Source organism: Carassius carassius, chromosome 9, assembly GCF_963082965.1.
Source record: "Carassius carassius chromosome 9, fCarCar2.1, whole genome shotgun sequence".
NCBI lineage: Eukaryota > Metazoa > Chordata > Actinopteri > Cypriniformes > Cyprinidae > Carassius > Carassius carassius.
The window spans coordinates 34,220,075-34,242,581 of NC_081763.1; the positions used below are offsets into that span (position 1 = coordinate 34,220,075).

The following is a 22,507-nucleotide window of genomic DNA, read 5'->3' on the forward strand; positions in this document are numbered from 1 at the left end:
CCCCAGCACTTCACCAACTAATACTAGCTCTCTTCTTTTCTTGTCTTTCATATTCTTAAAAAACAACAACAACAACAACCCTGGCTAGGCGTTCTATACTAGACTAACTGAGACTTATCATGGCACTTGTATACTGTTGTTGTTCTCTTGTAGATCAGATTGTTTCTATTATTCTCATTTGTAAGTCACTTTGGATAAAAGCATCTGCTAAATGATTAAATGTAAAATTATTAAATGTAAATGTACTCAGCCGTCATTGAGTCTGTCCTGTGTACTTCAATAACTGTCTGGTTTGGTTCGGCTACAACATCAGACATCAGAAGACTACAGAGAACAGTTTGGGAATAATTTTCTGAGCCCTTTTCCTCTGAATCCCTCACATCAAAAGCCATGTTTCCACAGCAGGAACTTTACCCAGGAACTAGGGACTTTGGCCTGGTACTCGGTGTGTTTCCACCGCAGGAACCAGGAGCTAAATAAAGTTCCGGGTAAAAAAATGCCCCTCAGAAAGTCCCTGCTGGCAAGGTGGTACTTTTCAAAGTTCCGGAACTTTCGGGGGCAGGACTTGGGCACTAAACATCCTGATTGGTTGAGTTCACGGAGCATTGGTTGAGATCAACCACCATTTATTCGGATCGTTTTCAAAATATTACTGTTATTGTGTCATGAAATGTAATTTCAGTAATTTTTAAAAGTATTTCAGGCGAGAATGTAGTTGTTTAAAACGCTAATCTGTATGTGTTTCGCCGATCTCAGAGACGGTCAGCTCGACTCGATCAGCGGGAGATCAGTGATCATCTATCCGCCGAGAGCAGCCTCTCCTCGGCTAGACCTTCTGATGTATGCCGCTGGCTCTGATGTCTCTTTAGTGGTTAAACATAAAATATAATTCGTTTTGGGTAAATCTAACAGGTTATCTTTGGTCTGTATTCAATTTATCTATATGTTAAAATGCAAATAAAAAAGGCAAATTTATATAATATTTCGTTTCATTGTAATGGCTGTATATGTTCACATATCCCTGAACTAAGTACATTTCTGTGGCTATTATTGTTTAAATGAAAAACGAAAGGAGGCAGTGGTATTTGATATCCTATTTCGTTTTATTGTAAATATACAGAGAGGAAAATTGCAGTAGCCAAGGTGAGCTGACTGAAGTTATCAAGTACGCTGCTGTTTGCAAAATTACCAGATTTGCGTTGTTGCGGACATCACACTCCCGAGACGAATGCGCAAAGTCTGAACTACCGAGGATGCATGTCCAAAATCAGAGTACTGTGAGAAACGTGCGCAGACCTACATCACCAGTCTATTTGCCTGATCTTCCCGGTACTTTAGACCACGGTGGAAACGCAGAAAGCAACAGGTCTGGGGGGCAAAAAGTTCCTGGGAAAAAAATTTCTTGGTACAAATGTTCCGGGTAATTTTGGTGGAAATGCGGGCACATGTTGCCCCATCTTTGAACTTTTGCCATCTGGCCGGCTCTTTAGAACCACAAATACCAGGACAGTCGGGCACAAAAAGTTTCTTCCCCCAGCCAATCTACCTCATGAACAGTTAAATTTTCCCCACTTATGCAATAAAAATGTGAAATATCCTTATATTTATTTGTTACCACTCCATCCTAGTCATTCCTGCATCTTACTCAGCCCTATTCCATTATCATTTATAGCACAACTGTTTATACACTTATTTATTTGCCTTTTTTGTCTGTGTGTTGTTGTCTCTGTGTACTGGAATCTTATGTCATTAAAACAAATTCCTTGTATGTGCAAGCATACTTGGAAATAAAGCTCTTTCTGATTCTGCTGTGTTTTATCAAGAATCTGGCGATGCGATATGTATCACGATACAGGGGTTCCAATACGATATCTTGCAATACAGTCAGCAAAGCAATAAATTGGGATATTTCTTATTTTAGGAATAGAATATATTTTTAGGAAAGCTGTCATTAAGAACACACCACCATATGCAAACCTTAGCAATAAATAAATATAGATGTTGAACCTTTCCACTGGGATTTCACAGGTTTTTCAGTTTGTATTTACGTTCTGCGTGGAATTGACACGAGCACTGCCCCAACTGCATAAAACACCCCCAAAATGAGAGAAAGTTGCAGCTGCGTGGCAGCCTGACGCCCTCCTCGCCCTGTGTGAGCCTCTTTACACGGGTCGCGGCAAGACAGAGGCGGAGCCCTCACCACAGTCAGGTGGTGGACGTTACCACAAAAGCCCAAATGACGGCACACTTTGTACACCGAAACATGAACTGAGACAATTCTTTCAACCTCCATTACTAGCAGCAGAGATGGGACCAAGTCACACATGTGCAAGTCTCAAGTAAGTCTCAAGTCTTAACCTTCAAGTCTCAAGTAAGTCCCAAGTATTTTTTTCTTGGGCAAGTCAAGTCAAGTCAAGTCACAAGTTATGTCAAGTCAAGTCAAGTCAAGTCCTGTAGTAAGTCAAGTCCAAGTCAAGTCACCTGATTATTGTAATTTTACCTGCAGAATCTGATCTTAAAAAAAGTTAAAAGACAAGATATAAGAAACAGTAAATTAAAATAATTTGGATTTGCATTGTAAATACTCATGTTCAGTAAAATACATCATGGAATCAAACAAAATTGTAACTTCATAAAATTATTTATTTTTCACTTCTGCCAACAGAAATGTTTTACATTTTCAACATTGAGTCCATAAAACAAATAACAGCTAAACATCCAACAGACTCCTCTCTGAACACCCCCCTCTCTCTCTCTCAAACGACGTGACGTGACATGACATTCGGCCAAGTATGGTGACCCATACTCAGAATTTGTGCTCTGCATTTAACCCATCCGAAGTGCACACACACAGAGCAGTGAACACACACACACACACTGTGAACACACACCCGGAGCAGTGGCAGCCATTTATGCTGCGGCGCCCGGGGAGCAGTTGGGGGTTCGATGCCTTGCTCAAGGGCACCTAAGTCGTGGTATTGAAGGTGGAGAGAGCACTGTACATGCACTCCCCCCACCCACAATTCCTGCCGGCCCGAGACTCGAACTCACAACCCTTCGATTGCAAGTCCGACTCTCTAACCATTAGGCCACGACTTTCCCTCAAACACAGTTTACATACAACATTAAACTTTCTTACATTTCTCCTCTCTCTCTCTCTCTCTATCTCAAGTTCAAGTTCAAGTTGCTTTATTGGCATGACATTTGAGTTACAGTATTGCCAAATTTAGCATTTAGATACAGAATAAAATATGATTACAATAAAATACAATACAATAAAAATAGCAGCAGCAGATAATATTTCTAATATTAATAATAGTAATTATATACAATTAAGAATATCAAATAAAACAGTTGAATATAATAAATTATCCCTTTCGTATGGTGTGTATGGTGTATAAATATTTAGCAGCTATTGTGACTGCCGTCTCATTCTCTCCAAGTATATAGAGTAGTTTCTCTGAGTCATTTAGAGACAAGAATGAAGGATTCAAAGCTTCAAACTGTGAGAAGAATGTTTCTCTTGTAGTGCTGTGTTTGGGAAGTGTTTCTCATCCTCTGTTTGATTCAGCTCACAGTGTTTGCACAGTCTCTCTTCTCTCGGTAGCCAGGATCTTTTATGTCTACCAATCTCTATTTCCAAATCATGATCACTGAGTCCATATTTTGAAAGGATTTGTCTTTCTTTTAATTGCTTGAGTGATAAGTAATTTGCCAGTTTTGTGGTTCTGTTTAGGGCCGAATAACACTGGAGTTTGGTTTGGAGCTCAAAATCATTTTTTCATTTTTCATCATAATTATACTTCAGATTTTTGTCAATTAGTTTCTGAATGTTTGGGTTGTGATTGGAGTCAGACTCAGTTTGGGTTTCCTTCATCAGGTGAAGCACACTCTCTCTCACACACACACACACACACACACACACAATCTCTCTCTCAGAGTACATCCGTAAGTCATTACCTCTATTACAAGGTATTGCACTTGCAAAATATAAGATTCGAGAGTCTTGTCTGCAAGCCAAGCACGATGTGGCCTATCCCACCATGTATGCGCACCGGTATGCGCGCTCATAATGGAAGCAACGCGGTCGCGACGCGCACGCGGTGCGACACGCTCGACGCCTCAGTGGCGCAACTGTCTGAGCGCTTTGGAAACAAGGAGAAAGCGGCGCAACTAGCGATTTCCACGCGTTTTTAGGCGCGAATTATTGACGACAAAAGCGATGACCCTCGGTACCCCTCAAGCTGAGATGTTGTTGTGCTGTGATATCTGATCTAAGTGGGCGTGGTCTGCGTAAGGTACGAGAGGGCGTGACTGATGATAGTGTCCTGGTCCAGTCATGACAACGCGATTCTAAGCCTGCACTCCAGCTGAGAAATCAATTTTATTTAAAAAAAATAATAATTTATATGTTTTATATTCAAACTGAAAACATAATGTGATTAACACTCAAGTCATTCAAGTCATCGTGTCTCAAGTCAAGTCAAGTCCCGAGTCTTTAACTTCCAAGTCCGAGTCAAGTCTCAAGTATTTTATTTTTTGTCAAGTCAAGTCACAAGTCATAAAAATAGTGACTCGAGTCGACTCGAGTCCAAGTCACCAAGTCACAAGTCCCCATGTCTGACTAGCAGCGAACTACATTAACGCTAACATTAGTGTCCGTCCGTGGCTTGTGTTCTGCAAACACATACGAGCTTCATCTCTGTGTCTGTCACACGACTCTGTTCCTCTTTCAGGCTTGAACTGATGGTAAAACTAGGGACATTATTAACTGTCTTTACATTTATTTTTAAAGGTGAAGCTCGCAATAATGGAAAGGGACCTTACAACAGGTGCTTATGGTGTTTGGCCAATCACAATGCACTGGGTCAGTTGGCCAATCAGAGCAGACTGTGCTTGTCAGAAGGAAGGACTTTGTAGAAAACGTGGCGTTTGAGAGAGGACCTACAATAATGTACAGTATTAAAAAAATAATGTGTTTTTTTTACATTAAAGCATGTGACATATACAGGTCCTTCTAAAAAAAATAGCATATTGTGATAAAGTTCTTTATTTTCCATAATGTAATGATAAAAATTAAACTTTCATATATTTTAGATTCATTGCACACCAACTGAAATATTTCAGGTCTTTTATTGTTTTAATACTGATGATTTTGGCATACAGCTCATGAAAACCCAAAATTCCTATCTCAAAAAATTAGCATATCATGAAAAGGTTCTCTAAACGAGCTATTAACCTAATCATCTGAATCAACTAATTAACTCTAAACACCTGCAAAAGATTCCTGAGGCTTTTAAAAACTCCCAGCCTGGTTCATTACTCAAAACCGCAATCATGGGTAAGACTGCTGTCCAGAAGGACATCATTGACACCCTCAAGCGAGAGGGTAAGACACAGAAAGAAATTTCTGAACGAACAGGCTGTTCCCAGAGTGCTGTATCAAGGCACCTCAGTGGGAAGTCTGTGGGAAGGAAAAAGTGTGGCAAAAAACGCTGCACAACGAGAAGAGGTGACCGGACCCTGAGGAAGATTGTGGAGAAGGACCGATTCCAGACCTTGGGGGACCTGAGGAAGCAGTGGACTGAGTCTGGAGTAGAAACATCCAGAGCCACCGTGCACAGGCGTGTGCAGGAAATGGGCTACAGAGAAGCAGCACTGGACTGTTGCTCTGTGGTCCAAAGTACTTTTTTCGGATGAAAGCAAATTTTGCATGTCATTCGGAAATCAAGGTGCCAGAGTCTGGAGGAAGACTGGGGAGAAGGAAATGCCAAAATACCTGAAGTCCAGTGTCAAGTACCCACAGTCAGTGATGGTCTGGGGTGCCATGTCAGCTGCTGGTGTTGATCCACTGTGTTTTATCAAGGGCAGGGTCAATGCAGCTAGCTATCAGGAGATTTTGGAGCACTTCATGCTTCCATCTGCTGAAAAGCTTTATGGAGATGAAGATTTCGTTTTTCAGCACGACCTGGCACCTGCTCACAGTGCCAAAACCACTGGTAAATGGTTTACTGACCATGGTATTACTGTGCTCAATTGGCCTGCCAACTCTCCTGACCTGAACCCCATAGAGAATCTGTGGGATATTGTGAAGAGAAAGTTGAGAGACGCAAGACCCAACACTCTGGATGAGCTTAAGGCCGCTATCGAAGCATCCTGGGCCTCCATAACACCTCAGCAGTGCCACAGGCTGATTGCCTCCATGCCACGCCGCATTGAAGCAGTCATTTCTGCAAAAAGGATTCCCGACCAAGTATTGAGTGCATAACTGAACATAATTATTTGAAGGTTGACTTTCTTTGTATTAAAATCACTTTTCTTCTATTGGTCAGATGAAATATGCAAATTTTTTGAGATAGGAATTTTGGGTTTTCATGAGCTGTATGCCAAAATCATCAGTATTAAAACAATAAAAGACCGGAAATATTTCAGTTGGTGTGCAATGAATCTAAAATATATGAAAGTTTAATTTTTATCATTACATTATGGAAAATAATGAACATTATCACAATATGCTAATTCTTTTAGAAGGACCTGTATTGTTACACCTAATACACAAAATAATGATCTTTAAAAAAGCATCATATGACCCCTTTAAACTGTATGAATGTTTCTCACCTGATTCATTGTGTATCATGGGTTTCATCAGAATGTCAAGATTCACATTAAACCACTGTTCTTTGCATTTTTTTTCGGACTGGGTGCCTTTTCCCCAGTAATGCTGTGTTGGAAACTTCTTCTGTTGCTCACTATTGTAAGAGTCGATCTGTCTGTCGTCTAGCAGACCCATAGCACTGAACTGATAGATGCCCGGCAGATCGACAGGTTTGGACAAATTCGTGTAAATGTAATACAGCGAGTGTTTCTCTGCAGTGAGGAGAAATAAAATGTGAATTAAACAACTATTCACTGGTTTAAATGTGATAGTGGTATGGTCAAATCTGAAATCATAAATTATCAATAAAGGTCTTGGTAACTACAGGCTGCCATGTTTATCTAAATTTAGGTCAAGTTCTACAGATAACTTACAAAACTGATTTCACGGAGTATACGTATAGCTTTTATGTTCCCTATGCAATGTTAGCATAAATCAGATTTGTAATCATATTACAATTATGTTCTTATAAATACGTCAAGAGATCAAGTTTAAGTTACTTTCACTTTAGTTTTGCGATTGTTTCATTTACAGTACCTGACTGAATTGGAGGCAAAGTTCCAGAAGGAAGCAAACAACTGTAAGATACTGGAGACAATAAAGACAGCGAGTGTTGGGTAGACTAGTGTGGTGCTGGTGGATATTGAGCAGACATAAGTCGTCCGGTCAGAGACGAAGTACACTTTAATGGATTGAGGCTTGTAGAGACAGTTACAGTCGTAGAATTGAGTTGAGTGAACAATTGCAGTACAAGTAGTTGAGGGTATGACAGAGTAGTTTGGAGTGTAACGTAGTATGAGTGGTTCTAAAACAAACAGAAAATAATAATACTAAATTAGTCATGAACAGTAATAACAAGAATGAACACAATCTGTCAATTATACGTACATTATGTATATAATTATACACATAGCAATCGATTCAGACATGTAGAGACTATAGCACTTAAGAAAAATGGCATCACGTTCTCTGACACGTGAGCTGACTGGAATCGATACATATGGTTTCATTAAAATGAACAATCTCCCTTTTCAAAGTAAATAAGAGCATACACATAACCAAAAAACGACCCAAAGGGACACATAATTACAATATAATACGTAAATATCAATATATAACTGTCTGTGTATGCTTTCACTAGCGCCGTATATGGATGATGCAATCGACAATGCGTGTTGCGTACATACGCGATTATAACTAACTAACGCAGATACAGTCAATCTCACATTCAAATCGCAGCTCTTTAAAGCTAATGAATAACATAAAACAAATCACTCACTTGTATATGAACGCACTCTGCAACAACAACAGTAACAGCGGGACACTAGCAAAGTCTCTATACGAGCTCTCCGAACTGCTTCTGGTCAATATCGACCCGTTAAAAGGAAAATTACTGAGTAATTAGAGTAATGCATCTTAAGTCACAAGGGGGCGCTAATGTCTCAATATATGCATCGCTGGCCTTTTCAACAGCGAGTGTAACTGCACGATAGCTGATTTTACTGAACAGCACGCAAGGGCAGCTAATGCTGCTATCTGTATACAAAAAGCACTGGCGCATACAACGTAACAGCGCACTCTAGTGGCAACACAATATATTACATCTCCCCTTCTTCAGCTTAGTCGGGGAGACACCACAGATAGATAGCAGACTAAATAACTGAAAGTTTCTAAGCCAATTTAAAAGGCAGAATAATGACATTAACAAGGGTACCACACTTGACATACTTCTTTAACTATTCAGGAGCAACTTGTTAATTATCAACAATTGAATGCTATCAACAAACAGTTAGGCCTACTGGATTATTTCACTCAATGCTAATGGGCTACAAATTCAGTCTTTCAGGGGGCTTAACCACTCTGCCATGCTTAGTGATGTAGGGCAGACAGGGCTGAGGTTTATCCACATTCAGGGGTTCCTTAGCAGGTGATGCTGAAGTCCCCACTAGGGGAGGAATCAGTTCCTCTTGTTCTGGAAGAGCATCAGGCAACTCCTCCCAAGGCTCATTTTGCACGAGGTGACGGGACTGATTTGCTCTTGCAGTGCTTTTGCGAAGGTGCTGACAGTTCCGGCGGAACTCCACACCACCAGAGTTGACGATGTAAGACCTGGGTGTGCTGCTGTGACGCTGGATGACAACAGCTGGAGACCATTTGGCATGGGGCATAGGGCTGCATTCTGACTTCTTCACCTGGCACCAGTGCAGGGCGAGTGTGCATCGTCCTGCCTTTGTCATAGTAGTACTTCTGGGAAGCTTTGGACCTATTGAGCAGGTGTCTGATTTTCAAAGAGTTGTAGGCCTTTGGGATAAGCAGTTGTTGAGCTGCAGGGAGTTTGTTTCTGGGTCTTCTGCCCATGAGCAGCTGCGCTGGGGACAACTCTACTGTCTCTAGGGGGATTGTTCTGTAGTCCAACAATGCCAAATGTCTGTCTGGTGCTTTGTTCCAACGCCTTTTCAGCGTTTGTACTGCACGCTCGGCCTCTCCACTCCAATAATCCATGAGAAGAATGAAATGTTTGCCATCAAATTCAAAGATGTCTGAGGCCACTAGCTCAAATGGCAGTTCTGGGGTTTCAGTTGGCTTTAGAGGCAGTCTTGGTAGTCTGTTTTGGAACTCTGCACATTTGCTGCAATTCTTCACCACCTCCTCTATCTCTGCGCTCATGCCCGGCCAGTAGAGCACTTCCCGCGCTCTCTGCTTGCTTTTCACAATCCCTAAATGAGACTGGTGTATGAGTTTTAGCATATGCTGTCTCATGGTGGGTGGTATTACTATACGCAGCCCTTTGTACACCACTCCATCACATATGGTCAGTTGGCTTTTTGAGTCCCAATATGGCTGAACAGTAGTTGGGGCTTCTCTCCTGTGCTCTGGCCAACCTTGCTGGATGATGTGTTGTAAAGTGCTCAGCTCTTTTTTTGTGCATTCCTGTAGCTCAGCATACTTCTCTTCACTTACAGCCACATAGTTCAGCATGGATACACACTCCAAATGTTCCAATTCTGGAGTATTGTGTGACAGTTGCGCCCTGGAAAGTGTGTCGGGCAGCTCCATGTCTTTCCCTTTCCTGTACCTGACAGTCAAATCATACCATTGGATGCGCAGGCGCATCCTCTGTATGTGCATGGGGGTGGCAAGCAGTGATTTCTTAAAGATGTCCTCCAGTGGTTTATGGTCATTATACACAATGACCGACTTTCCAAAGATGTAGTGATGAAATTTTGTGCATGCATGGACGATAGAAAGCATTTCCTTTTCTATTTGTGCATAGCGGGTCTCTGCGTCGGTCAGAGACCTGGAAGATAACGCAACAGGGTGATTGTCCTGCAAAAGCACAGCACCTAATCCACTGCTGCTTGCATCACAGAAAATTTCAACTGGCTCTGATGGGTCAAAGTACTTCAGTACAGGGGGGTGTGAACACAGTTCTTTGAGCCTTGCAAAAGCTCGTTTCTGAGCAGGTTGCCACGCGAACTCCACATTACTTTTCAGGAGCTGACGCAGAGGTGCATCTTCTTCGCTGAGATTTGGTATGAATTTTGATAAACAAGTCACAAACCCCAAAAATCGGCGAACCCCTTCCTTGTCAACAGGTTCTGGCATGCCCCTGACTGCTTGGACCTTGGCTGGGTCAGGCTTCAGACCTTCTGCAGTGAGTAAATGGCCAATATATGGGACTTGGCTCTGGCGAATGCGACACTTATTGAAATTAAGCTTCAGATTGTAGCTTGTTGCTCTCTCGATGACTTTGCATAGGATTTCATCGTGCATCTTCACAGTGGGGGCCGCAATCAAGATGTCATCCATAATGGCGACTGCTCCCATAATGCCCTCTAGCATGACATCCATGATCCTCTGATAGATCTCAGGAGCACATTTAATTCCAAACGGTAGCCTCAACCACCTAAACCTACCAATGGGTGTGTTGAAGGTTGTTAGGAATGATGATTCCTCATCTAACTCGATCTGGAGGAAACCCGACTTGGCATCGAGGACTGAGAATATACGTGCTCCAGGCATAGATGACACAACTTCTTCAACGGTGCGCATGGGGTAATGTTCTCTTTTAATTACCTTATTTAAATCGCTGGGGTCTATGCAAATTCTTAACTTGTCTCCCCGAGAGACCGCCACCATTGAACTGACCCACTCAGTGGGCTGCTCGACCTTTTCTATATAGCCATTTTCCTCCATTTCATGCAGTTTTTTGACGATCTGTCCCTTGAGTGCAGCTGGCTGTCTGCGCACAGGGTGGACAACACCTTTAGCATTGGGCTCTATTTTGATTGTGTACTTCCCTGGTAGAGTCCCTGTGGTCCGTATTAGCTCAGGAAAGTCACGAAGGCCTTGAGGAACAATGTCTTGTTCGAGAATGCCCTCCATAGGCGAGTCAGCCTCAGCTTCAGCAACATTTCGTACAGAGTTCAGCCTTGCGATCAAACCCAAAGCTTCAGCCGTGGCCCTGCTGAGCACACTTTCCTGTGCAATATCCACGATTTCAAACTCTGCATCAGTGACACACTGTTTATAGTGCACTGATAAATCTACAGCAGCGACTGGTTTGAGCTTATGATTAGAGTAGGAGTGCAACAGCTTGTTAGAACGCTTTAATTCACCTGTGTGCACAAGTTGCTGGTAGCTGTCAAGAGTCAAAGTGTTACACTTGGCACCAGTATCTATCTTGAACTGGACTCTCTGTGAAAGTATCGTCAAATGCACTGACCATTTGTCCACAGTTAATGCAGCTGCTGGATGGACAACGTCTGTTAGGCTAATGTTCAGTATTTCATCATCAGACTCCTCCAGCGCTTCAACATTCAGTGTGTGAACAGCACGTTTACGGCACACTGCCATCCAGTGGTTGGGCTTGTGGCAGTAAGAGCACGTTGAGCCCTTGGCTGGGCATTTGCCCTCGTTCCATTTGTGATCGGGATGTTTACCGCAGCTAGCACAGAAAGCTGATGGTTTTGACTGAGTGAACTTGCGATCTGGATAGCGTGTTTTTCTGCTTTGGCCAGAAGGCTTAGGTTGAACACGTTCTGCAACAGTGGACACCTGAGAGCATGTGACATCATCTCTGACTATTTTCAATTGTTTCTGAGACATCTCATATTGTTGAGGGATTTCAATAGCCTTGGCTAGTGTCAATTCCTCTCCTTTGTCTAATAGTATCTCTTGTACTCGTTTTTCACGCACACCCGCGATAATTGCGTCAATCAACATGTCGTCAGGGTCTGCATATGCGCAATCCCATTAACAGTAGCCATAAATCTTTAACGAAATGGTCGAAACTCTCACTTGCGTCTTGTTTCCTCTGCTTAAAACGATGGCAAGCTATCCTCTTATTCTTCCTTGGTCTGATATATTTCTCAAATTTGTCTAACACCTTTTTGGGATCTTCTTTCTCACCTTCAGCCCAGTTGAGTGTTTTGTAAATTTCTCTGCCTTGACCTCCTATCCACGTACCCAGCCAGCCGGCTTGCTGCTTTGCAGTTAGTTCGGATAGTGGTCCATCAAAAACAAACGTGACATGGCTCCGAAAACGGTCGAATTCCTGGTATAAATCTGCAGCCTCCCAGTCAATCCTTGGGTGCTCAAATTGTGGGGAAGCCATGTTACACTTCTGACACCATGTAAGATACTGGATACAAGACAGCGAGTGTAACTGCACGATATCTGATTTTACTGAACAGCACGCAAGGGCAGCTAATGCTGCTATGTATACAAAAAGCACTGGCGCATACAACGTAACAGCGCACTCTAGTGGCAACACAATATATTACAACAACCAAGCAGAGCAAAGATTTTCGCGACACATGTGCCCATGATTTAAAAAAGCGTGTGAATTTTACTAAATTTTTTTACATCGTTCCTTCATGTCTGAACCGAATGCCAACCTTTCGCGCTCTCTCTCGTAAAGCCAACAAGAAAAGTGACTAAAACTGTAATTCATCGACTGGCCGCTTGAGGCTGGCTGCAAAAACGCTTGGCCATAGACTCCCCATGTTAAAATGCCCCACATTACAGCAGAAAAAAAATGAGTTTGGTCTTTATAGTTAATTTTGCCCTTCATGACAACTATGAGGGGGATTATTTTTTTTTATAACCCTTCCGTTTAAATTATATTAAGGCTGTCAGCTTTTGAGAGAACTGCGTTGCGTGGAAGTTCGTATTCAGGAGCAGGCGGTGAATCCATTCAAGTTGAGGAACATGATTACGCGGCACAGCCACCTCCGGGTAAACTTTTTTTTTTTTTTTTTTGCTTATTGGTGATTCTATAATTGCAGTTACATTTGTTGTCTATAATGTCATATTTTCAGCCTTCTCAAATAGTTTTTCAAATATTATTAATCATTTTTGTAATTTTCTCATTGTCATTGATCACAGGATGTAAAAGGCCATAACCAAGGGCGTAGATTTGGTTTGAACATTGGGGGGGTTGAACGTTGTATGCTGCCCGTTATTTTATTTTATTTTTTTAATTGTTTTTATGTGTATTGTTATTGGATAATTTCTTTCTATCTATCTATCTATCTATCTATCTATCTATCTATCTATCTATCTATCTATCTATCTATCTATCTGGCAACATGCTTTAACTGATTACAAATTCAACATATACAATTATGAAAGAGACAACATTTAGACATTTATTTTAAGATTTTTACATTCCACCTTAATGCATTTTTTTTTTAAAGGGAAACACATCTTTAAAACATTAAAGGCATTAATGTATACCCTAACTTTAAAAAGCTGCTGTTTTTCTATACTGTTTCCTATTTTATTTTATTGATTGAATGGCCTCTTCTTTACCTGATCACCTGCTCCTCCTCTCCCTCTGCTGACTTTTCTACCCTGCAGCTATATTTACCTCGAATCTGTTATAAAAACATGTTAAGAGATTATACACCTCATAACATTATGAAATTTGTGTATAATCATCATTCATAAAATTCTAACATAGTAGAGATTATCAAAAGAAAGAAATGAAGTATTGAAACCGCCAGAATGCGGCAGTGTTTCACTGTTTTAATGAGTTAGCCACTTAAATCGTTAATTCATCCAATTCGTTCAAAAGTCAGATTAATTTAGTAAGAAAACAAACACCGATGTGAATACTTTTGTCGTTGATAATTATAGACACTATTGAAAAATATATTCGCAAAACAGGCAGCTGCTTTGGTAACTTATAGTTAGTTATAGCTAAATACATTGCAATGGAGTGGTGTCAACTAACTATTACACAAAATTCTCATACCTCCATTTCAGTACATGCTTTATTTTTATTTTTTGCATCCCTCTCTGACCAGCAGTTAAATATAGTCCGCTGTGCAGCGCTTTCTTCATTTTTGGCGTTAACATTAACCGTGTGCTCTCCCATTCAAACACCACTCGCTTGTTTTGGTGAAAGTGCGACTCATTGGTTGGGCGTTACCAATCGGTTCAATGGAGGGGGGGTATTTTTTGTCTGATTTATTATGACATACTCATATTTGATTAGGAGCAAAATTATTTTTACAGAATAAATGAATTCCATTTTTTCATATTATATTTTTCATTTGATCTACTGTGATTTTCATGTTGAAATATTGGGGGGGGGGGGGGGGGGGGGGTTGTAACTGATGGATTAGAATAGTGGGGGGGTTACCTCCCCCCATCCCCCCCATAAACTACGCCCCTGGCCATAACAATATAATATTTTCGGTAAACAGTGTATTGTATAGCTGGAAATCATGATATCTTGTTGAATTGACAGTGATGTGTGTGTGTTTCTGTATATGACTAAATTACTGTATAAACAATAATTTGATCGTAACAGTATTTACACAAATTCAGACGAGAAATAAAAAAAAAAAGAAAAGAAAAAATTATATCACACGATGTTTTGTGTGTGTGTGTGTGTGTGTGTGTGTATATATATATAATTATAAAACGACCCTTGTGTCTTTGGTGCAAACAGTGCATTGTGACGTGAAATTTAAAAATAGCATGACTAACTATATATATAATTTTTATAGGTGCATTAGATTAGGCTCTGCAGTACATCGAAGAGCTGGAGGCAAGGTTGCAGAAAATGTCACTAGAAAAACAAACAGTAGTGAACAGATGTTTTGTTTCTGATCAAACTCTCAGATATTACACAAAGTTTCCCTCACAAGAAGTTTTCCAAGTGTTCAGGGAGTCTACATTTCCATCTGCCAGCAATCTGGTGTACTGGACCAAGGCACAGAGGATGGGTCAGGAAGCACCCCCAAGCCCTAGCCCTGCACGGAAAATCCAGCTCATAGATGAACTGTTCATCTACTGCTGTCGGGTAGCTGCTGGACTGAGGGAACAAGTTATTGCTGGCCTTTTTGGAGTAAGTGTGGCAACGGAGAATAGGAGCATTATCACCTAGGCTAATTACCTGTTCTTTGTGTTGGGTTCAGTACCCATTTGGATGTCCAGGCAACAAAGGCCACTTAATATAAAGTGGGTCCATATGCTTCTCCATGCCAGGGAATTAACCATTTGTTCAGTTCAAACCTGCATGTCATCCTGGATGGCACAGAAATCCGCTGTGAAAGCCCTACATTAATGACACTCAACTAGAGAATGACCATTAATGCTCATTAATTTCTCATTATGCTAAATATTATAATAAAATATTGTGAATATTCAATCTTTTTGTCAGCTTGTTTCCGTTCATTTAGCACAGTTTTATAATTATTTTTTAACTGATTGATCATAGTATTTATTGATCTGAGTGTGTGACAGACGCAACATCTGATGGTCAGTGCCGCTCTGAACTGTCTCTGATCTCTGAAAGAGTCCAGAGCTGACCATCAGATGTTGCGTCTGTCACACACTCAGATCAATAAATACTATGATCAATCAGTTAAAAAATAATTATAAAACTATATATATATATATATATATTAATAATGCTTTATTCATTCAATGCCATAAGAACATGATGTATTAAATATTCACAAGATTAAATTATACTTAGTTGTCAAAGAGAGAGAGAAAAAAACCCGAAAAACAAAAAAAGAGAATTAGGCTAGGCTACATACATTCCAATGATTTCAGAGCATTAAATGTTTTCATTGCTTTTTTGTTTGTTCCAAGAGATTAACATATAATTTAAAGTCCTTTGTAAAATGTGCAAAATTGGGTTTACATTGAGCCCACATTTCTTATGTATATGGACTTTTCAAGCCCATCTAATAATTCTGTTGATGCTCGATGGCGTTGACGTCAGCGCGCGTGCGTCGCTCTAAGCGCTCCGTGCGGAAACCGGCGGCGCGCGTGGCAGCAGCGGACTGGAGGACACGCGCGGCATGTGAATGATCCGAACTGACGCGCCGCTCGCATCGCCACACGAGAGCTCGCATCCGACGGACGATCGACGCGTTTTCAACCGATGCTCGCGCGTCTGACGGTGAAGGTGAGTGAGCGAGCGCTCGAGATCTTTTCATACTCGCTGTTAAATAATAACATCTGGCCTCAGTCAGTTATAGAGAAAGAGATGATAGAACCATACACCAGAGTAACACCAGAGTAACACCCTAGTCTGACAGCGCAGATTGAACAACAGACTGATTATGATGATTATTATATTCCCGTCAGTCACTGAATCACGATCTTTAACCGTTTTCTGTCAATCATATCTCTGATGTCGGATGATGAGGACTGTCAGGACGAACCAGCTGAACGGGTTAACCCCCGCAGACAGCAGGAAGTGATGTCTTCAGACCGGAAACGATCTGTAGATGTATTCAGAGGTGGTTTTGGGCTCTAGATCAGGATGTTCGTCTGGTCCGAGTCTCGGGACCGGAAGTAGAACATCCCTCTGAAGCGGTTATCAAATATGAATCATAAATCTGTCAGATCCCTCAGGGTTTATGATGAGGCTGGAGCTGACTTCATCTATTATTTACAACGGCTCAGTTTGGTCTTTATCAAGTCACATTGAATCTGAACTGAGGCTCTTGTTTTCTGTCTGAAGAGATGTTTATCAGCTGAATTCAGAATTCATCATTCATCTGTCACTGATTTTAGTCTGAGTCTGTGTCTGTGTGTGTGTGTGTGTGTGTGTGTGTGTGTGTCTCCAGAGGTCATGTTGAGTGTGTGTGCTCTGCTGCTGCTGGCTCCGGCGGCCCTCGGCTCCGACTCGGACACACAGAGACCCCGACACGACTCCAACCTGGAGATCTGTATCCTCCTCAGACACGAGTGTGCGTGTGTGTGTGTGTGAGTGTGTGTGAGTGTGTGTGGTTCTCCTTAACGAATCCTCAGATAAGCGTCTGTTCGAGACCAAGAGGAAGGATCAGCTGAACGCGCTGAAGAACCTGGTGGAGCTCAGCGACGTCAACCAGCAGTACAAGATCATCGACATCATGCTGAAGGGCCTCTTCAAGGTCTGTGTGTGTGTGTGTGTGTGTGTGATGGAGCTCGTCTGATTGGGTCTGAACTCCGTGTGTTTGTGTGTGTTCAGGTCCTGGAGGACTCCAGAGACGTTCTTAAAGCCGCTAACGTGCAGCCGGACGATCCGTTCCCACTCGACGACAAAATCAAAGAAGGTCAGAGACTCTAGAAGTACATATCAGACATCTAAGAGTGCGTTTGTGTGTGTGCATGTATGTGCGTGTGTGAGCGCATGTATTTGTGCGTGCGTGCATGTGTGCGTTCATGTGCGTGTGTGTGTGCATGCATGTGTGTGTTCATGTGTGTGCATGTGTGTGTGGATGCATGTGTGCGTTCGTGTGTGTGCGAATGTATGTGTGTGCATGTATGCGTGCATGTGCCCATGTATGTGTACGTGCGTGAGTGTGTGTGTTCATGTGTATGTGCATGCGTGTGCATGTATGTGTGCGTTCATGTGTGTGCATGTGTGTGTGCATGCATGTGTGCGTTCGTGTGTGTGCGAATGTATGTGTGTGCATGTGCCCATGTATGTGTACGTGCGTGAGTGTGTGTGTTCATGTGTATGTGCATGCGTGTGCATGTATGTGTGCGTTCATGTGCGTGTGTGTGTGTGCGTGTGTGTGTGCATGCATGTGTATGTGTGTGAGTGAGTGTGCATGTGTGGGTGCGCATGCATCATCTCAAAATATGTTTTTTTAATCTCATAAATAATGTTGTAATGTGGCGGTAGGCTTCCGTACAGAACTCTATTAGTCAGCTGATGTTTATTTCTGTAGTGCTGTATACCGCAGCCGCTTGAGAGAAACAGAAGCTCATCAGTGTCACAGACGTCTTCATCAGGAGCTGATGTGTCAGTGTTGTTGTTCCTCCAGCGTACTCTCACGTGGTGGAGAACACGGCGTTCTTCGGTGATGTGGCCCTGCGCTTCCCGAGGATCGTGCATCACTACTTCGATCAGAACGTGGACTGGAGTCGCCTGCTGCGCTGGGGCCTGCGCTTCTGTAACCAGACGGGGGTCTTCAGCGGAGGAGCCCATCAGCACGTGCTCACGCTGGTCAGACTGAGGCATCATGGGATTGACTTCACACTCAGAGCACTGACACATGAGCTTTAACTCTGTGTGTGTTTGCTGCAGATGTCACAGGAGCTGGGGATCACTGAGAAATCTGCAGACTTCGTCAACCCGTACCGCACCGAACGAGACGACGTGAGTCACACACACACACACACACACACACACACACACACACAACCCGTACCGCACCGAACGAGACGACGTGAGTCACACACACACACACACACACAACCCGTACCGCACCGAACGAGACGACGTGAGTCACACACACACACACACACACACACACAACCCGTACCGCACCGAACGAGACGACGTGAGTCACACACACACACACACACAACCCGTACCGCACCGAACGAGACGACGTGAGTCACACACACACACACACAACCTGTACCGCACCGAACGAGACGACGTGAGTCACACACACACACACACACACACACACACAACCCGTACCGCACCGAACGAGACGACGTGAGTCACACACACACAACCCGTACCGCACCGAACGAGACGACGTGAGTCACACACACACACACACACACACACAACCCGTACCGCACCGAACGAGACGACGTGAGTCACACACACACACACACACACAACCCGTACCGCACCGAACGAGACGACGTGAGTCACACACACACACACACACAACCCGTACCGCACCGAACGAGACGACGTGAGTCACACACACACACACACACACACAACCCGTACCGCACCGAACGAGACGACGTGAGTCACACACACACACACACAACCCGTACCGCACCGAACGAGACAACGTGAGTCACACACACACACACACACACACACAACCCGTACCGCACTGAACGAGACAACGTGACACACACACACACACACACACACACACACACACACATATATATATATAGATTCACTGTTTCTTATGTGCACTGTATCGTGTTATTAATAACAAATTAAGATTGAATTATAGTGCTCTTCAATCGCCAGTAAAATGTAATAAACATAAAATGTCATCTGTTTTTTGTCCGGTTTAATTTGACTTCATATATCCAGGGTTATTATAGTTAAGACTAAAACCAGAACACTTGAAATAAAGTTACATTAAATGTCATTTTACACTATTTGTGACCCTGCAGCACAGAAGCAGTCTTAAGTCTCTGAGTATATTTGTAATAATAGCCAACAATGCATTGTATGGGTCAAAAATTATACTTTTATTAAGATATTAAGTAAAGATCATGTTCCATGAAGATATTTTGTAAATTTCCTACTGTAAATATATCAAAACTTTTTGATTAGTAATATGCATTGCTAAGAATTAAAAAAAAAATTTTTTTTTTTTAATTTGAACAATTTTAAAGGTGATTTTTTTCAATTTTTCAATTTTTTTGCTCCCTCAGATTCCAGATTTTTCAAATAGTTGTATCTCAGACAAATATTGTCCTCCTAACAAACCAGACATCAATGGAAAGATGATTTATTCAGCTTTCAGATGATGCACAAATCTCAATTTTGAAAAATTGACACTTATGACTTTGAGTAAAACCTGTATAGATATTAAAAAAAAACACAAGTATTCATTTTTTTTTTTAAAAACGAAACAAAATTAAAAAATAAAATTCTAAATCAGTAAAAGTATTTCAACTTTCAATCCATCAAAAAAAAAAAATTAAAATCAATATAAAATTTGTTTTAATGCATTTTATTCTTTCTTAACACACACCTTTCAATATCCATGATTCATGTTTAACGACTGAAATAATGTTTTATATCTAGCTGATATAAACACCTGTTTATTTGTGTAATGCATCGTCATATCTACACTGTCACCTATCGTCCTTGTTAAAATCCTGAATGATTTACTGACTAACTCAGTGTAATCCTTGGTCTGTAGTGTGTAGATGGAGCCATTATAACAGGTGATGCTCAGGATTATTCTGTCGGTTTGGTGTTGATCTGTGTAGTTTGATGTGCTGGATGTGTGTGTGTCTCAGGTGCTGCACACGGCCGAGGCCTTCCAGAAGATTCTCCGTGAGGAAGAGAAGAGGAGGAGGAAGGAGGAGAAGAGGAAAGAGATCCGCAAAGGGCCTCGGATCTCTCGCTCTCGCACCGAGTTATAGATCTGACTTCAGATCAGCTGTTTACACTCATTCAGGGAGCCTGTGCTAAATGTGCCACGGGCCTCCACGTTTACAGGCTTCAGAACGAGTCTCTGATTCACAACACTTGAATCTGTTTTACTCCGTTTGATTCGGGAGGATCTTCACTAGATCCTCTGCTGGTAATGTGAGTGTGTGTGTGTTTAGTGCTAGATTAGAGTGAGGGGGAGGAGTCAGGGTGGTGGGAGGAGCCATGGTGGGCGGGGGATGGGGGAAGTGGTCAAAGTGGTTTGTGTCCTAGATGAAGGTATTTTGGTCACTGATATTTCAGTATTTAACAAACACTTGATACGTTTTGATAATATTAAATCAAAAATGGTTACGGCTCCCATATATATATGAAATTCAGTTGTTTAGATTCAATATAAATGCTTTATTTGGGGGGGGTACTTTATAGTCTAATAAAATAATTGTGGGTTAATTAATGTATTTCTGCTTTCTTTAAAAACTGTTGTTCATTATGCGTGTGTATCGTGTGTGTGGAGTGTGTGCAGAGCTGCACTGCCATGAGAGAAACTCTGTAATGACGGATCTGAATTCAGTGTGAATGCGGTTCTGATCCACTTCAGTTTCTCCAGATGCTGAAGTGAGACGATCATCCTCCATAGAGGCTTTACCGATCTGTTCATGTGACTGTTATTGAGATCTGTAGGGCATCAGTGGGAGATTATTATTGACACAATTAATAAAGTCTATTTAACAAACTGCGAATATTGAGTTGTGTGTTTTTCCTGGGCTGTATTTAGTGTTTATAGCTCATACATGTAGGCTGATTTTCGGTTCATTACGATCATTAGTGCTCTAATGGGAATGAGTCTCTTTTCCTCTCATCCATCAGTTCCTCCTAGTTGTAATGCTGTTTGTAGTCAGTTTTATCCTATTACTGTTATTCAGCTTCAAGAGCTAGTGGAGCACCTTAAGCCTTCTGTTGATGTTATTCCTCCATGTTTTACTATGCTGTTTAGAAACTGCCATTATACCTGATCTGCTTGTTAAAACATGCGACACTTCACCTCTTGCTTACGAAACAAAACTTAGACTCTACGGTGTTTGGTGATTTTAGACCCATCTCCAGTTTATCTTGTATTACGAAGATTTTGGAGAAAATAGTCCTTCAACAATTGAGAATAAAGTGAGATGATCTGCTGCTGATCCTGAATGAGTGTTGATCGTCGGAGGCTCGTCAGTATGAACAGAGATGCTGAAATGGACTTGTTTTCACCTCAGTTAATAAGCTGATGTCTTCAGATCTCCTGTAAACTGCTCTTTGAAGCTCATTTCATTGGTGCCAACAGACAGAGAGCATTTGTTTATTACAAATCTGTACACTTATTTCTGTTTTTATGCTATTAACTGTTTTTCTTACCATTATTTATATCTGGAAGAATTAAAACTAAATTATATATATATATATATATATATATATTTAGTTTTAATTCTTATATATATATATATATATTCTGTAATCCATTAGAATAAAATTGAACTCAGTAACTCAAATATATTTTTGATTTTGGCAGATCAGCTCCTCCCACATTCCAATTCATCAGTGAAGCTCCGCCCACAGCGATCACATCATCAGTGAAGCTCCTCCCGCAGCGAATCACATCATCAGTGAAGCTCCTCCCACAGCAGTTCAGCAATACATGCTGGAACATTCCCATTAGTTCACAAGTGCAGACAAGCATCAAATCACCAGGAAGAGCTGAACTCTGAGTTTATTAAAAAGAACAGAGAGAATATGAGAGATCCAGAACCCTGCAGAAGATGGGCAATATACTGGTAGAAATTTGACAACCTGTAGATTATAGCGTATCGTCTTTATCGCGGTTATGCACTCAACGTCACTTTGCTGTGCACCATGGTCTTGAGAATTTGCACACATTTTTAAGCATTGCAGTTTCAAAACAAGTGACTTTAAACTGTGAAATGCCAACACCAGCTTCTCCAGCAGGATGAGTAAACTGTGTGTCTGTGCTCTATTCACCTTTATTTCTTATTTCGTCATGTCACATCCATCATTTATTATTTATAATTTATGTAGAATTGGGATTTATTACACATCTTGTAATCTGTGTTTTCAGGGATTCATGCACTGAAGATGCTGCAACATTATTGTATTTGTACTCTTTGACAGATTCATTATACAGGTATTGCAGCTATTTTTTTTTTTTTTTTTACAGCATATTATGCAGTGATTATTATGTT

The 22,507-nt window shown here is 41.5% G+C and overlaps 1 protein-coding gene across 1 annotated transcript; it reads left to right on the forward strand.

Annotated features, from left to right (window-relative positions):
- Positions 1-15,901: 15,901 nt before the first annotated feature.
- On the forward strand, positions 15,902-21,010 carry LOC132149690 (coiled-coil domain-containing protein 134-like). Its single transcript, XM_059559092.1, has 7 exons — positions 15,902-16,088; positions 16,756-16,857; positions 16,940-17,061; positions 17,139-17,223; positions 17,941-18,122; positions 18,204-18,275; positions 20,135-21,010. Exons 2-7 carry the CDS (start codon positions 16,761-16,763, stop codon positions 20,258-20,260), a joined length of 684 nt encoding a protein of 227 aa, XP_059415075.1. The 5' UTR covers positions 15,902-16,088; positions 16,756-16,760; the 3' UTR covers positions 20,261-21,010.
- The last annotated feature ends 1,497 nt before the right edge of the window (positions 21,011-22,507 follow it).